Source organism: Mobula birostris, chromosome 10 (assembly GCF_030028105.1).
Source record: "Mobula birostris isolate sMobBir1 chromosome 10, sMobBir1.hap1, whole genome shotgun sequence".
NCBI classification, from domain to species: domain Eukaryota; kingdom Metazoa; phylum Chordata; class Chondrichthyes; order Myliobatiformes; family Myliobatidae; genus Mobula; species Mobula birostris.
Window position 1 is genome coordinate 121,460,657 of NC_092379.1, and position 17,015 is coordinate 121,477,671.

Below are 17,015 nucleotides of genomic sequence, written 5' to 3' on the forward strand. Positions count from 1 at the left end.
TAGTAGAAATGCCAAATGTTAGATCATCTTCCCCATGATGTGTATAAGTTTGCAGACAAAATTGTAGATTCTGTATAATACCAAATGATGTGAAAAATACTACAATCTGTAACATTTGTTATTAAAACACTGATTTATGGCTTGAGATTGATGGCACAACTAACAAGGCAGTTATGAAAATGCAAAACTTTTAATAACCAATTTTCTATAAACATAGAAAGCAAACTATGTTTAGAAATATGTGGCTTGTGATAAAATGCTTCCAATAATAACATAAATTTCACTATGCAGACATAATTGTAAAAGCAGCAGCTTGAAGTGATTCTTTATTTAAAAACTACACAAGTGGTAAATCTCACTTACAATATGCGACATTCTCCAAAAGTAGCTACAAACTTCCTTTTTCCCTATAAGTCTGTAAGTATCAATATTCTATTTTAAAATTTTCATTAAAAAACATTCTAGTTGAGGTACACACCTGACCAAAGCCACAAGTATTGGATGCCAGTGAAATTTCAGAATAACAAGACAACTGAAAACATCTGTTTGAAATATTAAAATATAGCATTGTCATCATCACACATTTTTTTTCTGGCCCTTGATATTCCCTAGCTAAAAGCAGTAAAAGGGAAAGTCCTGGAAATAAATACCTCTAAGACATTCATCTAGTTTTCAGTTTTACTGACTAGATGATTCCAAGCAGTTCCTTGTCTCCCTGAGTTGGCATATCAGTACTTCTAAAAGGTTTACAGATATATTTAAGAAGGCCACATAATCTTGAAGCTATTCAGCAACTTTGAAAAGTATCTTATCAAAATATGGGGGGGAGGAAGCAAAACTTAGGTTTTTTTTTACAGCTTCTAGGGTTAAGTCCTCTTTCTCACCCCAACCCCCGAAATATCATCTCAACACAGGCATCCTTATTTTGTGGATTTAGTTGTGTCAGCCATAAGGCCTTTGCACAAGTTTCCAGCTTCTGTTGTGCCTTTAATATTACAGAGAGATCACACTGTGGATTTGGAACATCTTCAGTTTGAACTTCCCCGTGGGGCTATAAAAAAAGCAGTGTAGAAGAAGCCATTTTATAAAATGTACCCCAAAGGCACAAATCCATTGAAATGTAAAATGTCATCCATTCTCTACCAGTCATTTAGGCATTGCAAAATTCACACATGGTTTTTGACTTCTCAAAACTCAATTTCCAACTAATGCCTTAGTTTGCAATTAATAGTTTCAAATAGTATTACATTGATACAATTTTTTTTCTTAAAAATCCTGAATCTGGGTTAACTATTTAAAAAATACAGTTAGTAGAGCACAGGTTCTAGAGTGTATATTTCTGATATTTAAATCCCATTTTCCTGAGATAGGGATTGTTGTATGAGGAGTGATGTGAATAAGGAGTTTACAGGCGATGTCAATGACTCTGAGGGAAACAAAGGGACAAAACTCAATCTGCGGAATTGCATATTTAGGAGACAGTCTCAGGCTTTGCTATTTAGGAGACAATCTCAGATTAGGCCATTTGGAATTGAGGAGAGGTAAAAATTTCCAAACACAGAGAGTTATTAATTTTTGTGATTCTAGAGGGTTAACCATGTTTAGTCACTGAGCTGATATTCAAAATAATTTTCTACATCAAGGACATCATAACCAATATGGTGACCAGGCTGGGAAGTGAACTTGAGGAGGTGGGCTTGCCATAACTTCATAGAATGATGGCAAAGGCTCAAGGAACCTAAGGCTGATTCCACTTATACTTAATATTTTCTCATTGTAGGAAAATTACATGGCAATGTTGAAACTTAATGGCTTATTCCCCCCCCCCTACCCACCATCCTTCCCTTCTGAAGGACCACTTTACAATTAACAAGCATTTTTACTTCAAGAACTAACAGCCCTCTGAGGGTGAGGAAGCCACTTTAACTGAAGAGGGCACCTTGGCCTAATCTGTTCGCTCATCTTTACAGTACATATAGCACAGTGATGAATCACCTCTAGAATTTCCTCTTATGGGCTTGAGGCTGCCAGTTGCATTGTGTCATTGTTAACAGGGTGGAAATAGCACAAACTATGTATCAGATGCAGAATTGCTTTATGTGCAGAAAACATGAAAAGTGAATGAAGCCTTCACCCACTAAACCACTGTCTTTTGAAGACAGTTGACCATCAACAAACCAGTGTCAGAAGATTAAAGTCCCTGAATGATGGAGTGGGCCTAACACAACTCGTTTTGGGAAAGTTGCTTTTTTGCTAATTCCAGTGAGCTGAAATCCCACCTGGAGAAGAGGAAAGGCACCGTCTCAGATTCTAAAATGCTTTCCACTGCATTCCTAGAGAAGCAGCGTTAACTAACTATCGAAACATTCTTGTGATAGACTGCCAGAATCACGTAGTGGGAAAAGGAGGGAATAGCAACACAGTGATTTAGTGGCAATTTCAATACAATTTACAAGCCCAATCACAAAAAAAAAGCTCCAACATAGTAAAAGAAACAAATCAGTAAGGGAGAATTTAATAATAAGCACAATTTAAAAATATCAATGTACTTCCCACCAAAAGGATTCCAACTCAAACTTTTTTTTTCCTGTGTATTGAGATAAGTCATGTTAACTTTTGATTATAGTAAGAAATTTTAAATTGCTTTCATGAGGAATTATGTTGTACAGGTGAAATGGAGGGGAATAAGATGCTGGTTAGCTTGTACTTATGCTTCTTCAAGTTATCCACATCACTGAAATAAATTATCACTGCAAGATATTTCCCCACATTGAAAATGAGGCTTCTTTTTTAAAAAACCATTGTGCTTATTCAATTTGAGCATCAGCAAAATTCTAGAAATGGGATTTTTCAGGAATACAAAATAAAACCCCTTAGAAATTTGCACAGATGCCTTCCTTGCAATGAAGACTGATACTATTTGCAGCAGATAGCCAGTCAGATGAATAAGAAATGAGTCAAACACTGATTATAACTCAGCCTCATTTCTTTCAGTCTTCTCATTGCATGTACCATAAAAATATAAAACAAGGTCTAAATGACATTTCACTGTATCAATAAAACATTAAGAACCTTTAGATTACATATGACAGCTATTTTAAATTTGAAAGATGTTTTCCTGTTAATGCAGTGGGAAATCAACATGATTTTGGAATATGCTTGCTGAGCTGCAGACCAAGGTTTACTTGTCTGACCACGTATAAACCATTTTAACAGGTACATCAAATTTTTGATAACTTAAGCAACACATCAAAGCACAAGTGACCATCATTATTAAACAAAAATGGATGAAATTTCAATTTTTAGGAGGAATTAAATGCAGCAAATGCATCTAAAACATTGTTTTCATACATGTAAAATAGCACAACCCATCTTAACGCATTTCTCTCCAAAGAATCATCTGGGTAACAGCATGTGGCAATGCGAGGCGGAGCCATCGTCTTTCCTCACAATATAAGTATTTATGTAAGTTCAGCAACAGGCAAGTAAAACTGGGTGCTGAGAGACAGTGCATTAGGTTTTCAAATGGGCAGCATGTACTCAACTTGCACATGCTCCTGGCCAAGTCTTTTTTTTTGTTGGGACATCTCCCGGGATGGCAAGCAGAGCGGAACAAACTAATTCCTTACAGTAACAGCCATCACACATCCTTTAAGGCCAGGAAGCAGGTTGTCGGTGCAGGAATATGATCAATACAACACATCAGTTGGAAACAAAATTAATCAGTGATGGAAGAATTAGGAGAGTTCATGCAAGTTGATTGCAAATGCCACCACCTTCCACATTTGAACTCTGTGATCTTGCAGTATTCTCAGTTCTATTTGAGTAAACAAGCTTCATTCATTTAACTGCATGGATAAAAAGTTAATATAAATAAACAGAATCAATTTTTCATCAATGTTGTTTACGAGTCAGACACAAGTACGTGATCCATCTTTTTCAAATGTACAAGCAAAGATATTTGGGTGGGGATGTTCTAGATACAACACTCGCGACTGAGGTAATGAATGGCAATGGGAAAAGAGCAAAGTATCTGGCCCAGTATTTTCCCTCTATCTGTCTCTGAAACTTGTTTTGAATGACAACTTCCCTTTTTGAACTTGCTCATTTAATCTGAAATTTTAAATCTCTGTGCACAGCCACTTTCATTATGCATTACAAAAGTATAAAACTATTTCAGATAAAGCTCCCTTAAAGCTCCTGAGTCATTGACTGCAGTCAACAAAATATTTTTAAAAAATCCCCCTTTTAGAATCTTCTCTTTTCCAGTTTCTAACATTTGCCTAAGAGATGTACATTTCTGGAGAGCATTTGCTGCATTGATTCAAACAAATTTCTTGATTGGCAGCTTGACCACATCCACCAGATACTTGCGAGCAGGAGCAGCGATGTAGAACAGGAGAGTGACCAGTTTTCCGTGCGTCACTGTCATCACCGTTTGATGTCCCGATGCCCAGATCCGATACCAGGAGCTGTAGAAGGGGTCGGATATCGCAGGACAGAGCATGTTGTTCAGGTTAACCTCCGTGACCTTAAAATATACAACAAAATAGTCAAAACTTACACTTTGCCATTAAACGGTCCTCAAGGCACTATGGGCCATTTTATTGACAGCATTATTTGTTTGTGGAGCAGGATTTTATTTTACATCTTTAAACAGGTATTAACACACAGTAGTGGATTTACGCCTGCAACAGTTATTTGGAGTCATCAGTCTTGACTGGAACATTAACAGAAGCAGCCAACCCAGTAAGTATAGCTTCTATTTAAAGACATTTTCCTCTATGACAAAAATACAAGTGACCTTTTTTTAAAAAAAACACTTCTAATGCCTTGCTTTTTTACGGCCCTGCCAACTTGAGATTGTTTATTTTATAGCTGGGACATGGTGTCCTTGGTGGTATAAATTCTGGTCTACAGACGAGAAGTAGCAAGTGTAATCCATTATCCCACAAAGCAGGAAAAAAAAAGATTCTTTTGAAAAGGAAGGGTGAGACATTGCTGAGTAGGGAGAGGAGGAAGTATTAGGAAGTGGGAGAGAGGGTAGATGGGCTGCCCCCCACACATCCTTCGACTTATCTATTTTTTTTATTTCAAGGCACAGTGCAGAACGGGCCCTTCTGGCCCATCAAGCCGTGCTGCCCAGCAACCCACTGACTTAACCCTAGCCTCCCCAGAAGACAACTTACAATGACCAATTAACCAACTAACTGGCACATCTTTGGACAGTGGGTGGAAAGCAGAGCACCCAGAGGAAACCCACGCACACAGGGGAATGCCATACAAACTTTCTTACAGAAGATGCCGGAATTGAACTGCAAATTCTGATGCCATTGTGCTAACTGCTACGCCACTGTAGCGCCCCGAAGGAACGCTGTCAGGAGTGGGTTGTGTTGACACATTTCATTCTACACTTCGACAGGTATACGAATCTGAACCCGACTAGGGAGAGAAGACTGCAGAGAGAGTGTGACAACTATCGTCGAGAGTGGCAGAGAATTCAAAAATCAGCTGCTTCACAATTTTTAAACAGGCAGCACAGATACAAGTAAGTTCAATAATTAATGCTAAATTTGTTTTCTACACCAGAGCAATTCTAGGGGAGGAAGGTTCCATGTTCTTGATTCTCCAAACAGCATTAAAACTATTAGGGGAGCCCCCAAGGTTTTAGCCCAATGGTGTTTCTAAGCTCCATCTACATAAATTCCTGATACCGATCCTCTGAGCTAATGTCTGCCTTCACCGTCACATTCATCTCCTCTTTTACAAACACCATCTCATCTCTTTTTCTTTGTTCATTTTCCTTCTCAAATACTGAATACTCCAGGACGTTGAGTTCCCATTGTCAGTCGCCCTGGAACTACGTCTCCAACAGCACCAATATAACTCGATGTACCTATTTGTTCAACAGGTTGAAACTCCAGCCTGAACCCTTGTGACTTCCCACATCACATAAGGCTTCCAAAAATTGTAACATACATGCTTCAGAAAATTGAAACGCTTTTGGCTGACATCACAAAAGTTGCACTAGTACATTAATTAGCTACAGACTAGTATATATATAGGTATTTTTCCAACCAAGTTAATTAGTAAAAACAAGCTTAGTAAGAACTCCCCCTTGCTATTCTAGTTTAAAACCTCTTAACAGACTAGGAAGCAGCCCATCTCTCCCAACATAGCCCAAGGACCACCCGTTTGTCCACCTTCCTCAGTGGTCCCAATATCCCAGGAGTCAGAATCCCTTCCCTAACACCATCACTCCGGCCACCTACTGATAGATACATAGTCCTGCTCTTGCTAGCACATGGCACTGGATGTGGCTTTTATTTCAAGAGCTATTTATTTCCTGAAGCTCAAACATCTGATGTTGGGGAAACATTCTCTTCACTGTTTTCCCTGCCTTGATGGGAAGCACTCTGACACTAATCAGAAGATTGTGGTTTCAAGCTGTGAGAACAGAACACAACAACTGAAGCTAACATGTCAGTGCAGGACTGATGAGCTGGTACTGCTTGAGATGCAACTGTCTAGATCTGAAACTAAAAGTCAAGTTTGCATACTCAGGTTACCCTCTTCCAAAAAGGATCAGGAGAGTCCTGACAAATATTCACCAAATGAAGCCAAGAAAAGAGTCTATTCCATGAGTATATCACTGGATGTCCACATCTCAAAGGATTTATCCTGGGCCCAACACATCCATGCAATCATTTCCTCTATTTCCTTACGAATTTGAGAAGATTTGATATGTCACAAAAGACTCCAGCAAACGTTTACAGATGTATGCTGGAGTGCATCGTGACTGGTTGTATCACAGCATAGTATGGAATCTCCAATGCACAAGACTGGAAAAGGCAGCAGAGGGTTGCAGACACAGCCAGTTCCATCATGGGCATAAACCTCCCCACCACTGGCTCTTCAAGAAGGCATTAAAAACCCTCACTATCCTGGGGTATTACCTCTTCACATTGCTACCACTGGGGTGGAGGCACACGAGCCTGAGCACCCACACAGGTCTAGTTACAGCTCCTTCCCTTCCACCAGCAGATTTTGGAACCATCCAAAAACCCATAATTACTATCTCATTGTACAAATTTTGCACTATTTATATTAGAAACATAGAAAACCTACAGCACAATACAGGCCCATCGGCCCACAAAGTTGTGCCGAACACGTCCCTACCTTAGCAATTACTAGGCTTACCTATAACCCTCTATTTTTCTAAGCTCCATGTACCTATCCAAAAGTCTCTTAAAAGACCGTATTGTATCCGCCTCCACCACCGTTGCCGGCAGCCCATTCCATGCACTCACCACTCTCTGAGTGAAAAAACTTACCCCTGACATCTCCTCTGTACCTACTCCCCAGCACCTTAAACCTGTGTCCTCTTGTGGTAACCATTTCAGCACTGGGAAAAAGCCTCCGACTATCCACATGATCAATGCCTCATCATCTTATACACCTCTATCAGGTCACCTTTCACCCTCCATCACTCCAAGGAGAAAAGACCGAGTTCACTCAACCTATTCTCATAAGGCATGCTCCCCAATCCAGGCAACCTCCTTGTAAATCTCCTCTGCACCCTTTCTATGGTTTCCACATCTTTCCTGTAGTGAGGCGACCAGAACTGAGCACAGTACTCCAGGTGGGGCCTGACCAGGGTCCTATATAGCTGCAACATTACCTCTCAGCTCCTAAATTCAATTCCACGATTGATGAAGGCCAATACACTATACACCTTCTTAACCACACAGTCAACCTGCGCAGCTGCTTTGAGTGTCCTATGGACTCGGACCCCGAGATTCCTCTGATCCTCCACACTGCCAACAGTCTTACCATTGATACTATACTCTGCCATCATATTTGACCTACCAAAATGAACTACTTCACACTTATCTGGGTTGAACTCCATCTGCCACTTCCCAGCCCAGTTTTGCATCCTATCAATGTCCCGCTGTAACCTCTAACAGCCCTCCACACTATCCACAACACCTCCAACCTTTGTGTCATCAGAAAACTTACTAACCCATCCCTCCACTTCCTCAACCAGGTCATTTATAAAAATCACGAACAATAAGGGTCCCAGAACAGATCCCTGAGGCACCCCACTAGTGATCGAACCCCATGCAGAATATGACCTGTCTACAACCAGTCTTTGCCTTCTGTGGGCAAGCCAGTTCAGGATCCACAAAGCAATGACCCCTTGGATCCCATGCCTCCTTACTTTCTCAATTAGCCTTGCATGGGGTACCTTATCAAATGCCTTGCTGAAATCCATATACACTACATCTACTGCTCTTTCTTCATCAATGTGTTTAATCACATCCTCAAAAAATTCAATCAGGTTCGTAAGGCACGACCTGCCTTTGACAAAGCCATGCTGACTACGCCTAATCATATTATACCTCTCCAAATGTTCATAAAGCCTGCCTCTCAGGATTGCCTCCATCAACTTACCAACCACTGAGGTAAGACTCACTGGTCTATAATTTCCTGGGCTATCTCTACTCCCTTTCTTGAATAAAGGAACAATATCCGCAACCCTCCAATCCTCCAGAACCTCTCCCGTCCCCATTGATGATGCAAAGATCATCGCCAGAGGCTCAACAATCTCCTCCCTTGCCTCCCAGAGTAGCCTGGGGTACATCTCATCCAGTCCCGGTGACTTATTCAACTTGATGCTTTCCAAAAGCTCCAGCACATCCTCTTTCTTAATATCTACCTGCTCAAGCTTTTCAGTCTGCTGCAAGTCAGCACTACAATCACCAAGATCCTTTTCCATAGTGAATACTGTAGTAAAGTATTCATTAAGTACCCCTGCTATTTCCTCCAGTTCCATACACACTTCCCCACCGTCACACTTGAGAGGTCCTATTCTTTCACGTCTTATCCTCTTGCTCTTCACATACTTGTAAAATGCCTTGGAGTTTTCTTTAATCCTGTCCGCCAAGGCCTTCTCATGGCCCCTTTTTAAGCTCCTTCCTATTAGCCTTATAATCTTCTATATCTCTAACATTACCTAGCTCTCTGAACCTTTTGTAAGCTTTTCCTTTCTTCTTGACTAGATTATTACAGCCTTTGTACACCACGGTTCCTGTACCCTACCATAACTTCCCTGTCTCATTAGAACGTACCTATGCAGAACTCCACACAAATATCCCCTGAACATTTGCCACATTTCTTCCGTACTTCTCCTTGAGAACATCTTGTTTCCAATTTAAGGTTCCAATTTCCTGCCTGTTAGCCACATAACTCCCCTTACTCCAATTAAATGCTTTTCTAACTTGTCTATTCCTATCTCTCTCCAATGCTATTGTAAAGGAGATAAAATTATGACCACCATCTCCAAAATGCTCTCCCACTGAGAGATCTGACACCTGACCAGGTTCATTTCCCAACACCAGATCAAGTACAGCCTCTTCTCTTGTAGGCTTATCTACATATTGTGTCAAGAAACCTTCCAGAACACACCTAACAAACTCCACCCCATCTAAACCCCTTGCTCTAGGGAGATGCCAATCGATATTTAGGAAATTAAAATCTCCCATCACGACAACTCTGTTATTATTACACCTTTCCAGGATCCGTTTCCCTATCTGCTCCTCGATATCCCTGTTAATATTGGGCGGCCTATAAAAAAAACACCCAGTAAAGTTACTAACCCTTTCCTGTTCCTAACCTCCACCCACAGAGACTCCGTAGACAATCCCTCTATGGCGTCCACCTTTTCTGCAGCCGTGACACTATCTCTGATCAACAGTGCAACCTCTTTTGCCTCCCTCCCTCCCTGTCCTTTCTGAAATATCTAAAACTCGGCACTTGAAGTAACCATTCCTGTCCCTGAGCCATCCAAGTCTCTGTAATGGCCACCACATCATATCTCCAAGTATTGATCCACACTCTAAGCTCATCCGCTTTGTTCACAACACTCCTTGCATTAAAATAGACACATCTCAAACATCGGTCTGAGCGTGTCCCTTCTCTATCACCAGCCTATCCTCCCTCACACACTGCCTACAAGCTTTCTATATTTGTGAGCCAACCTCCTCTTCCCCAGTCTCTTCAGTTCAGTTCCCACCCCCCAACAATTCTATTTTAAACTCTCCCCAGTAGCCTTAGCAAACCTCCCCGCCAGGATATTGGTCCCCCTGGGATTCAAGTGCAATCCATCCTTTTTGTACAGGTCACATCTGCCCCAAAAGAGGTCCCAATGATCCAGAAATCTGAAACACCTGCCCCCTGCTCCAATCCCCAGCCACGCATTTATCCTCCACCTCATTCTATTCCTATTCTCACTGTCTCGTGGCACAGGCAGTAAACCCTTTGCCGTCCTGCTTCTCAACTTCCTTCCTAACTCCCAGGACTCTTTTTTTCAGGACCTCTTCCGTTTTCCTGCCTATGTCATTGGTACCAATATGTACCACGATGTCTGGCCGTTCTCCCTCCCACGGCAGGATATCTTGGACGCGATCTGAAACATCCTAGACCTGACATCTGGGAGGCAAACTACCATCCAAGTTTCTTTCCTGCATCCACAGAATCGCCTGTCTGACCCCCTAACTATAGAGTCCCCTATCACTACTGCCTTCCTCTTCCTTTCCCTACCCTTCTGAGCCACAGGGCCAGACTCTGTGTAACTTATAGTCATTTTTAAGTCTTATGCTGTACTGCTGTCACAAAACCATAAATTTTATGACATATGGCAGAGATAATAAATCTGATTCTAATTGCAAAGTGTGGCTGTAAAGTTTACTGGAAAGCTGCTATATATTCTCTTTAATAAATAGGCATTCGTTAGTCTTGTGAGACCATGAATTTGCGCCTTGGAAGGTTTTCCAGGGCGCAGGCCTGGGTAAGGTTGTATGGAAGACCAGCAGTTGCCCATGCTACAAGTCTCCCCTCACCACATCACCGATGTTGTCCAAGGGAAGGGTACTAGGGCCTTTACAGCTTGGCACCAGTGTCGTCGCAGAGCAATGTGTGGATAATTTCCTTGCTCAAGGACACAACACACTGCCTCAGCTGAAGCTCGAACTAGTGACCTTCAGATCACTAGACTGAAGCCTTAACCACTTGGCCATGCGCCAACACTCTAATAAAAAGGAGCAAAACTATTGAATAAAACTAATGTTCTACTGATTCTTCATAGATCAAAAGAACATTAGTGATATTTGTATTCAATTTCACAGATCTTGAGATTGTATTTAGTTTGTTTTCATGGGAAGTCAGCATCTCTGTCAATGTTACATTGATTGTCCATCCCTTTTTGCTCCTGGATTGGCAAGGTGGCGAAGAGATAGTTCCACTAGTAGGTCTGCCAGATTTCTTTCTGTGGAAATAGGAGGTGTAGGCCACTTGACTCCTTGAGCCTAGCCCCTTCACTTAATAAGATTACAGCTGATCTGACTACATCTGAACTTCACATTTCAATCTCCCACTGGTAACCTTCACTCTAGTTGCTTATCAGGAATCTATGTAGCTCTTTCCTTAAAAAAATTAATTTTTTTTCGTTGCAAGACTCATGATTGACAAAGAAAAGGGTTACCACATCTCAGTGGAATGCCGGAAGACTTTTTAAAGAAAGTTCCCACATATATGCTGTATAATCGGTGTCTGCTCCTTGTGAGAACTCCTTCTGACTTTCTAATTATATTTTTGACTGTAGTGCATTGGCCAGACTTAGTTCTTTCCCGCAAAAGGCCACCCTGCCATGAAACTGGAAATGAATTATTCTACATTCCATCCCACATTTGAAGGGCTAAAATGGAATTAACTGGCCTTGCAATACTCATCCTCCTCTACAGAGATAATTAATATCCACTTGAAGTCGGAGCTCCCTTTGGAGAATGACAGCTGCAACACACCATGTTATTAACATAACAGCTTACAACAATAATTGCCCTTTCTGCTGAACACTGTCTCTCAAATGAGCAATCCCATACCCATGCTACATGGTCATGCATCCACGCAACTAAAAATAGCTCCAGTCTCTAGCCTGCTTTTCAATTTCTTTACCTTCACTTTTGCTCCAGTTAATGTTTAGAGGCTTTGGAAAATATAAAAACCCTACTAATTTACAATGACTCACTGCGAAGAGCCAGTCAAAGTGTTAAATAAACCTAAGTTTCACTTTCATTGCGACATTAAAAATGAAATCCCTGATTAGGGTTTGCAGATACGCATCACGTACGCAAACACAGTACTGCACCAAAGCCTTAGGTGTATATGCATCTAGGTACCCAAGACTTTTGCTTAGTACTATAGTAATTTTATGTATTACGCTGTAATGCTGCAAAAAACACACAAATTTCATGACATATGTGTGTGATGGTAAATCTGATTTTGATACGGTTCTATTGTGGACTGAGAGTGGGAGGGGGGTGGGGAGACAGGAATTGTGGTTGGGAAAAGGGGAAGGGAGAGGGTGGGGAGTGGGATGCACCAGAGACATTCTGTAATGACCAAAAAACCAATCAAATGACTTTTACCTGGTGTCTCAGGGCTGGGTGTGTCTACACTCACGCGACTCCCACCCCTGGTACTCCTCTGCCACCTGTCCCACACCCCTCCCATGATGCTCCACCCTCACCATTCCCAGCATGCTTTGCTCCTGCCAGATTTACAAACTTTTCTCCGTTCCACGTTGACTAATACAGTACTGTACTGTTCAAAAGTCTTAGGAACCCTAGCCATATATATGTGGCAAAAACTTTTGTACAGTACCGTATATTTCCAAACCCACTATGTTTAACTTGCTGCATACAGCAATAGATCAGTGGGTGCGTGTCCTATAAATATACACGTGGTCCTAGAACAGCTATAGTGACAGAATATTTACTCTTAACTCTGGAAGATACTTTGAGTTAATAAAGAACTTCATGTGTACTCACTTTTGCAATGAAGCAAAACAAAGCAGCCAATTTGTACAGAGCAAGTAACAATGAGGTGGTGTGATAATGACCAACCATCTACAAAGGTCTATTTGCTAAGACTGTCGGTACACCTTCCTTGCTTTTCTTCAAATTATTAAACAGGTTAACTGGCCACTAGAAATTATCCCCAATGTGTGGAAAAGTGGTAAAACTTGAGTGGGAAAGAACAGAATTAGTGTAAATGGGTGCAGTTGGTTGATGAGTGAACCAGTGGGCTGAAGTTTGTTTCTCCGATGTATCATCACCATGGAGAACCTTCTACAAATACCATGGAGCGCAGTCGAAGCTTCAGTTAAACCTCATCTTCAGATAGCAGCACCTATGCTGCAGGGAAGGAAAATCACAGCGGCCTTTCTCGAGATATTTGCTTCTTTGTTCACCACTGGTGAAGTTCCAGAAGACTGGAGGGTGGTTAATGTTGTTCCACTGTTCATAGAGGGTGGGAAGGACAGGCCAGAGAACTACACATGGTGAGCCTACCTTCAGTTGCAGTTATTGGAGGTAATTCTGAGGGACAAGATCTACCACCACTTGGCTAGTCAAGGTCTGACCCGGAATAGTCAGCATGGTTTTACAAGTGGGAGGACATGTCTGAGGAATCACTTGATGTCTTTTGAAGAGGTAACTAAGGAGTGAGATGCAGATAGGGCAGTGTCTGTTATCCAAATAGACTTTATCACGACCTTTGACAAAGTCCATGGCAGCTGATCTGGAAGATTAGATCACATGGGATACAAGGGAGGTGAGTAGATTCAGAACTCGCTCGATGATAGGAAGCAGAAGATGATGGTTGAGGGTCCATTCTCCAACTGGAGGCCTGTGCTGAGTGGGAAGCCCCAGTAGTCAGTGTTGGGGCCTTTTATTCATTATTTATATAAATCATTTGGATACGAATGCATATGGCAAGCATGCTGATGGTACTGAATTAGGGGATCTTGTTGATAGTGAAGGATACAATGAATTACAAATTGATCTTGATAAGTTTGAGAGATGGGCTGAGGATGTCAATGACAGGACATTGACAAGTGTTGTGAAATGGAGCGACCAGGGAGTACAAGTGCACAGCAAACTGAAAGCATCTGTGCAAGCAGGCAGGATGCTGAAGAGCGTCTTCAGCATGCTGGCCTTCATCATTCATTTCTCCAGGGTTGGGAAGTTAAAAACTAAACAGCATAGCTACAAGATAATAGGGAGGCAATTTTACAGAGACCTGCAAGGTAACTTCTTTACACAGAGTGTAAAAAGTACATGATCCACCATCTTAGACCGTAGGACCTGAAGATATAGGAACAGAATTAGGCCATTCACCCCATAGAGTCTGCTCTGCCATTCCATCATGACTGATTTATTCTCCCATTTAATCTCATTTTCCTGCCTTCGCCCCGTAACCTTTGGTGCCCTTACTAATCAAGAACTCATCAACATCCACTTTAAATAAACCCAGTGACTTGTCCTCCACATTATGTGACAATGAATTCCACCGATTCACCAACCTCTGGTGAAATAAGATCTTCCTCAACTCAGTTCTAAATGGACAGCCTTCTATTCTGAGGCTGTGCCCTCTGGTCCTGGACTCCACCACTATAGAAAAAAAATCCTCTGCTCATCCACTCTATCTAGGCTTATCAATACTTGATAGGGTTCAATGAGAAATGCCTCCCCCCCCACCATTCTTTTAAACTGAGTACAGGCTCAAAAGCATCCAATGCTCCTCATACCCTTCCATCCCCGGAATCATTTTCGTGAACCTCCTCCGGACCCTCTCCAATGCCAGCACATCTTGCCTTAGAGAAGGGACCCAAAACAGCTCACAGTACTCTGGGTGGTCTGACCAAAGCCTTATAAAGCCTCAGCTTTTATATTCTAGTCCGCCGGAAATTAATACTGACATTAGTCTTCCCTACCACTGACTCAACCTACAAATTAACCCTTAGGGAGTCTTGCCCAAAGATTCCAAAGTCCTTTTGCACCCCTGATTTTTTAATTTTCTCCCTGTTTATTCCTTCTACCAAAGTGCATGATCATACATTTTCCAACACTATATTCCATCTGCCACTTACTTTCCAATTCTCCCGATCTGTCTAAATCCTTCTACAGACTCCCAGCTTCCATAGCACTACCTGTCCCTTGATCTACCTTTGTATCATCAGCAAACTTGGCCACAAAGCCACCAATTCCATCATCCAAATTAGTAACATACAGATTAACATGAAAACAAGTGGTTCTGACACTGACCAGTATTATTTCATCAAAGAACTCCAACAGATTTGTTAGGCAAGATTTCCTTTAAGGAAACCATTCTGACTTTTGCCTATTTTATCAAGTGTATCCAAGTACCCCGAAATCTCATCCTTAATACCACACGGAGTACTGTGAGCTGTTTTAGATCCCTTCTCTAAGGAACGATATGACTGTCAGGGAAGGGATGGGAAGAGCTCAGATAGCAGAGAGCACCCCTGTGGCCGTCCCGCTTAGCAATCGTCATCTCATTTTGGATGCTGTTGAGGGGTGACCTGTCAGAGGACGGCCACGGCAATCGGGTCTCTGGCACTGAGCCTGGTTCTGTGCTGCAGAAGGGAGAGAAGAAGATGAGGAATGCGGTAGTCATAGGGTATTCCCTAGTGAGAGGAACAGACGGGGTTCTGTCAGCCTGATAGAGAGACCCGCATGGTGTGTTGCCTCCCAGATGCCAGGGTACAGGATGTCTCGGATCGGGTGCAGAGTATTCTGAAAGGAGAGGGTGAACAGCCAGAAGTCTTGGTACATGTTGGTACCAATGACATTGGTAGAAAAAGGGAGGAGGTCCTGAAGAGAGAATTCAGGGAATTGGGTAGGAAGCTGAAAAGCAGGACCGCCAGGGTAGTAATCTCAGGATTGCTGCCTGTGCCACGTGCTAACGAGTGCAAGAACAGTATGATCAGGCATATTAATGTGTGGCTGAGAGACTGGTGTAAGGGGCATGGCTTCAGGTTCCTGGTTCATTGGGGCCTCTTCTGGGAGAGGTATGACCTGTACAAAAAGGCTGGGTTACACCTGAACACAAATATCCTAGCAAGCAGGTTTAGTAGAGCTGTTAGGGAGGGTTCAAACTAATTTGGCAGGGGGGTGGGAACCAGAGTGATGGGGAAGAGGAAGGGGAAAACAGAAATAAGTCAAAGATAGTGTGCAACAGAGATTATAGAAAGAACAGGCAGGAGATGAGGCATAGTCACAGCCAATGGGAAAAGAGGTGTGGTGCAGTTAAAACGGAAAGCAACAAATACTGGACTGAAAGCGTTATATTTGAATGCATGCAGTACAAGAAATAAAATCTTGAAATTTAGCTACAGATTGGCAAGTATGACGTTGTGGCCATCTCTGAAACTTGGCTAAAAATGGCTGCCATTGGGAGCTGAATGGAAAGAAAGGTTAGTAGGCAGAGGGGGTGGTGTGGCCCTGTGTATAAGAAATAATATTAAATCAGTAGAAAGGGATGACATTAGATCGGAAGGGGTAGAGTCTCTATGGGTTGAGTTAAGAAATGGCAAGTGTAAAAGGACCCTAATGACAGTTGTATACAAGCTTCCAAACAGCAGTCAGGATGTGGATTACAAATTACAGCAGGAGATAGAAAAGGCATGTCAGAAGGGCAATGTCATGATAATTGTTGGGGGTTTTAACAGGAAAGTGGATTGGGAAAACCAGGCCAGTACTAGACCTCAAGAGAGAGAATTTGTAGAATCTCTAAGGGATGGCTTTTTAGAACTTTGAAATTTGAGGAGGAGAAACTAAATTCCAATGTGTCGGTGTTTCAGTGGAATAAAGGAAATAACAATGGCATGAGAGGGGAACTGGCCAAGGTTGACTGGAAAGAGACACTAGCAGGAAGGATAGCAGAGGAGCAATGGCTGGAGTTTCTGTGAAAAATGAGGGAAGTGCAAGACAGATATATTCCAAATAAGAAGAAATTTTTGAATGGAAGAAGGACACTACCGTGGCTGACAAGTGAAGCCAGAGCCAAAGTAAAAGCAAAAGAGAGGGCTTACAAGAAAGCCGAAGCTAGTGGGAAGCTTTTAACAACTTTCAGAAGGGAACTAAGAAGGTCAT

General features: G+C 42.0%; 1 protein-coding gene across 2 annotated transcripts in view; it reads right to left on the minus strand.

Moving 5' to 3' along the window:
• Positions 1-297: 297 nt before the first annotated feature.
• LOC140204292 (transmembrane protein 164) overlaps positions 298-17,015 on the minus strand; it is a 149,425-nt gene continuing 132,707 nt past the window's right edge. For both annotated transcript variants that reach the window (XM_072270887.1, XM_072270888.1), the window contains one exon: positions 298-4,531. In XM_072270887.1, the coding sequence (XP_072126988.1) occupies positions 4,325-4,531 (207 nt within the window). In that variant the 3' untranslated portion in view covers positions 298-4,324. The remainder of the gene's footprint in view (positions 4,532-17,015) is intronic.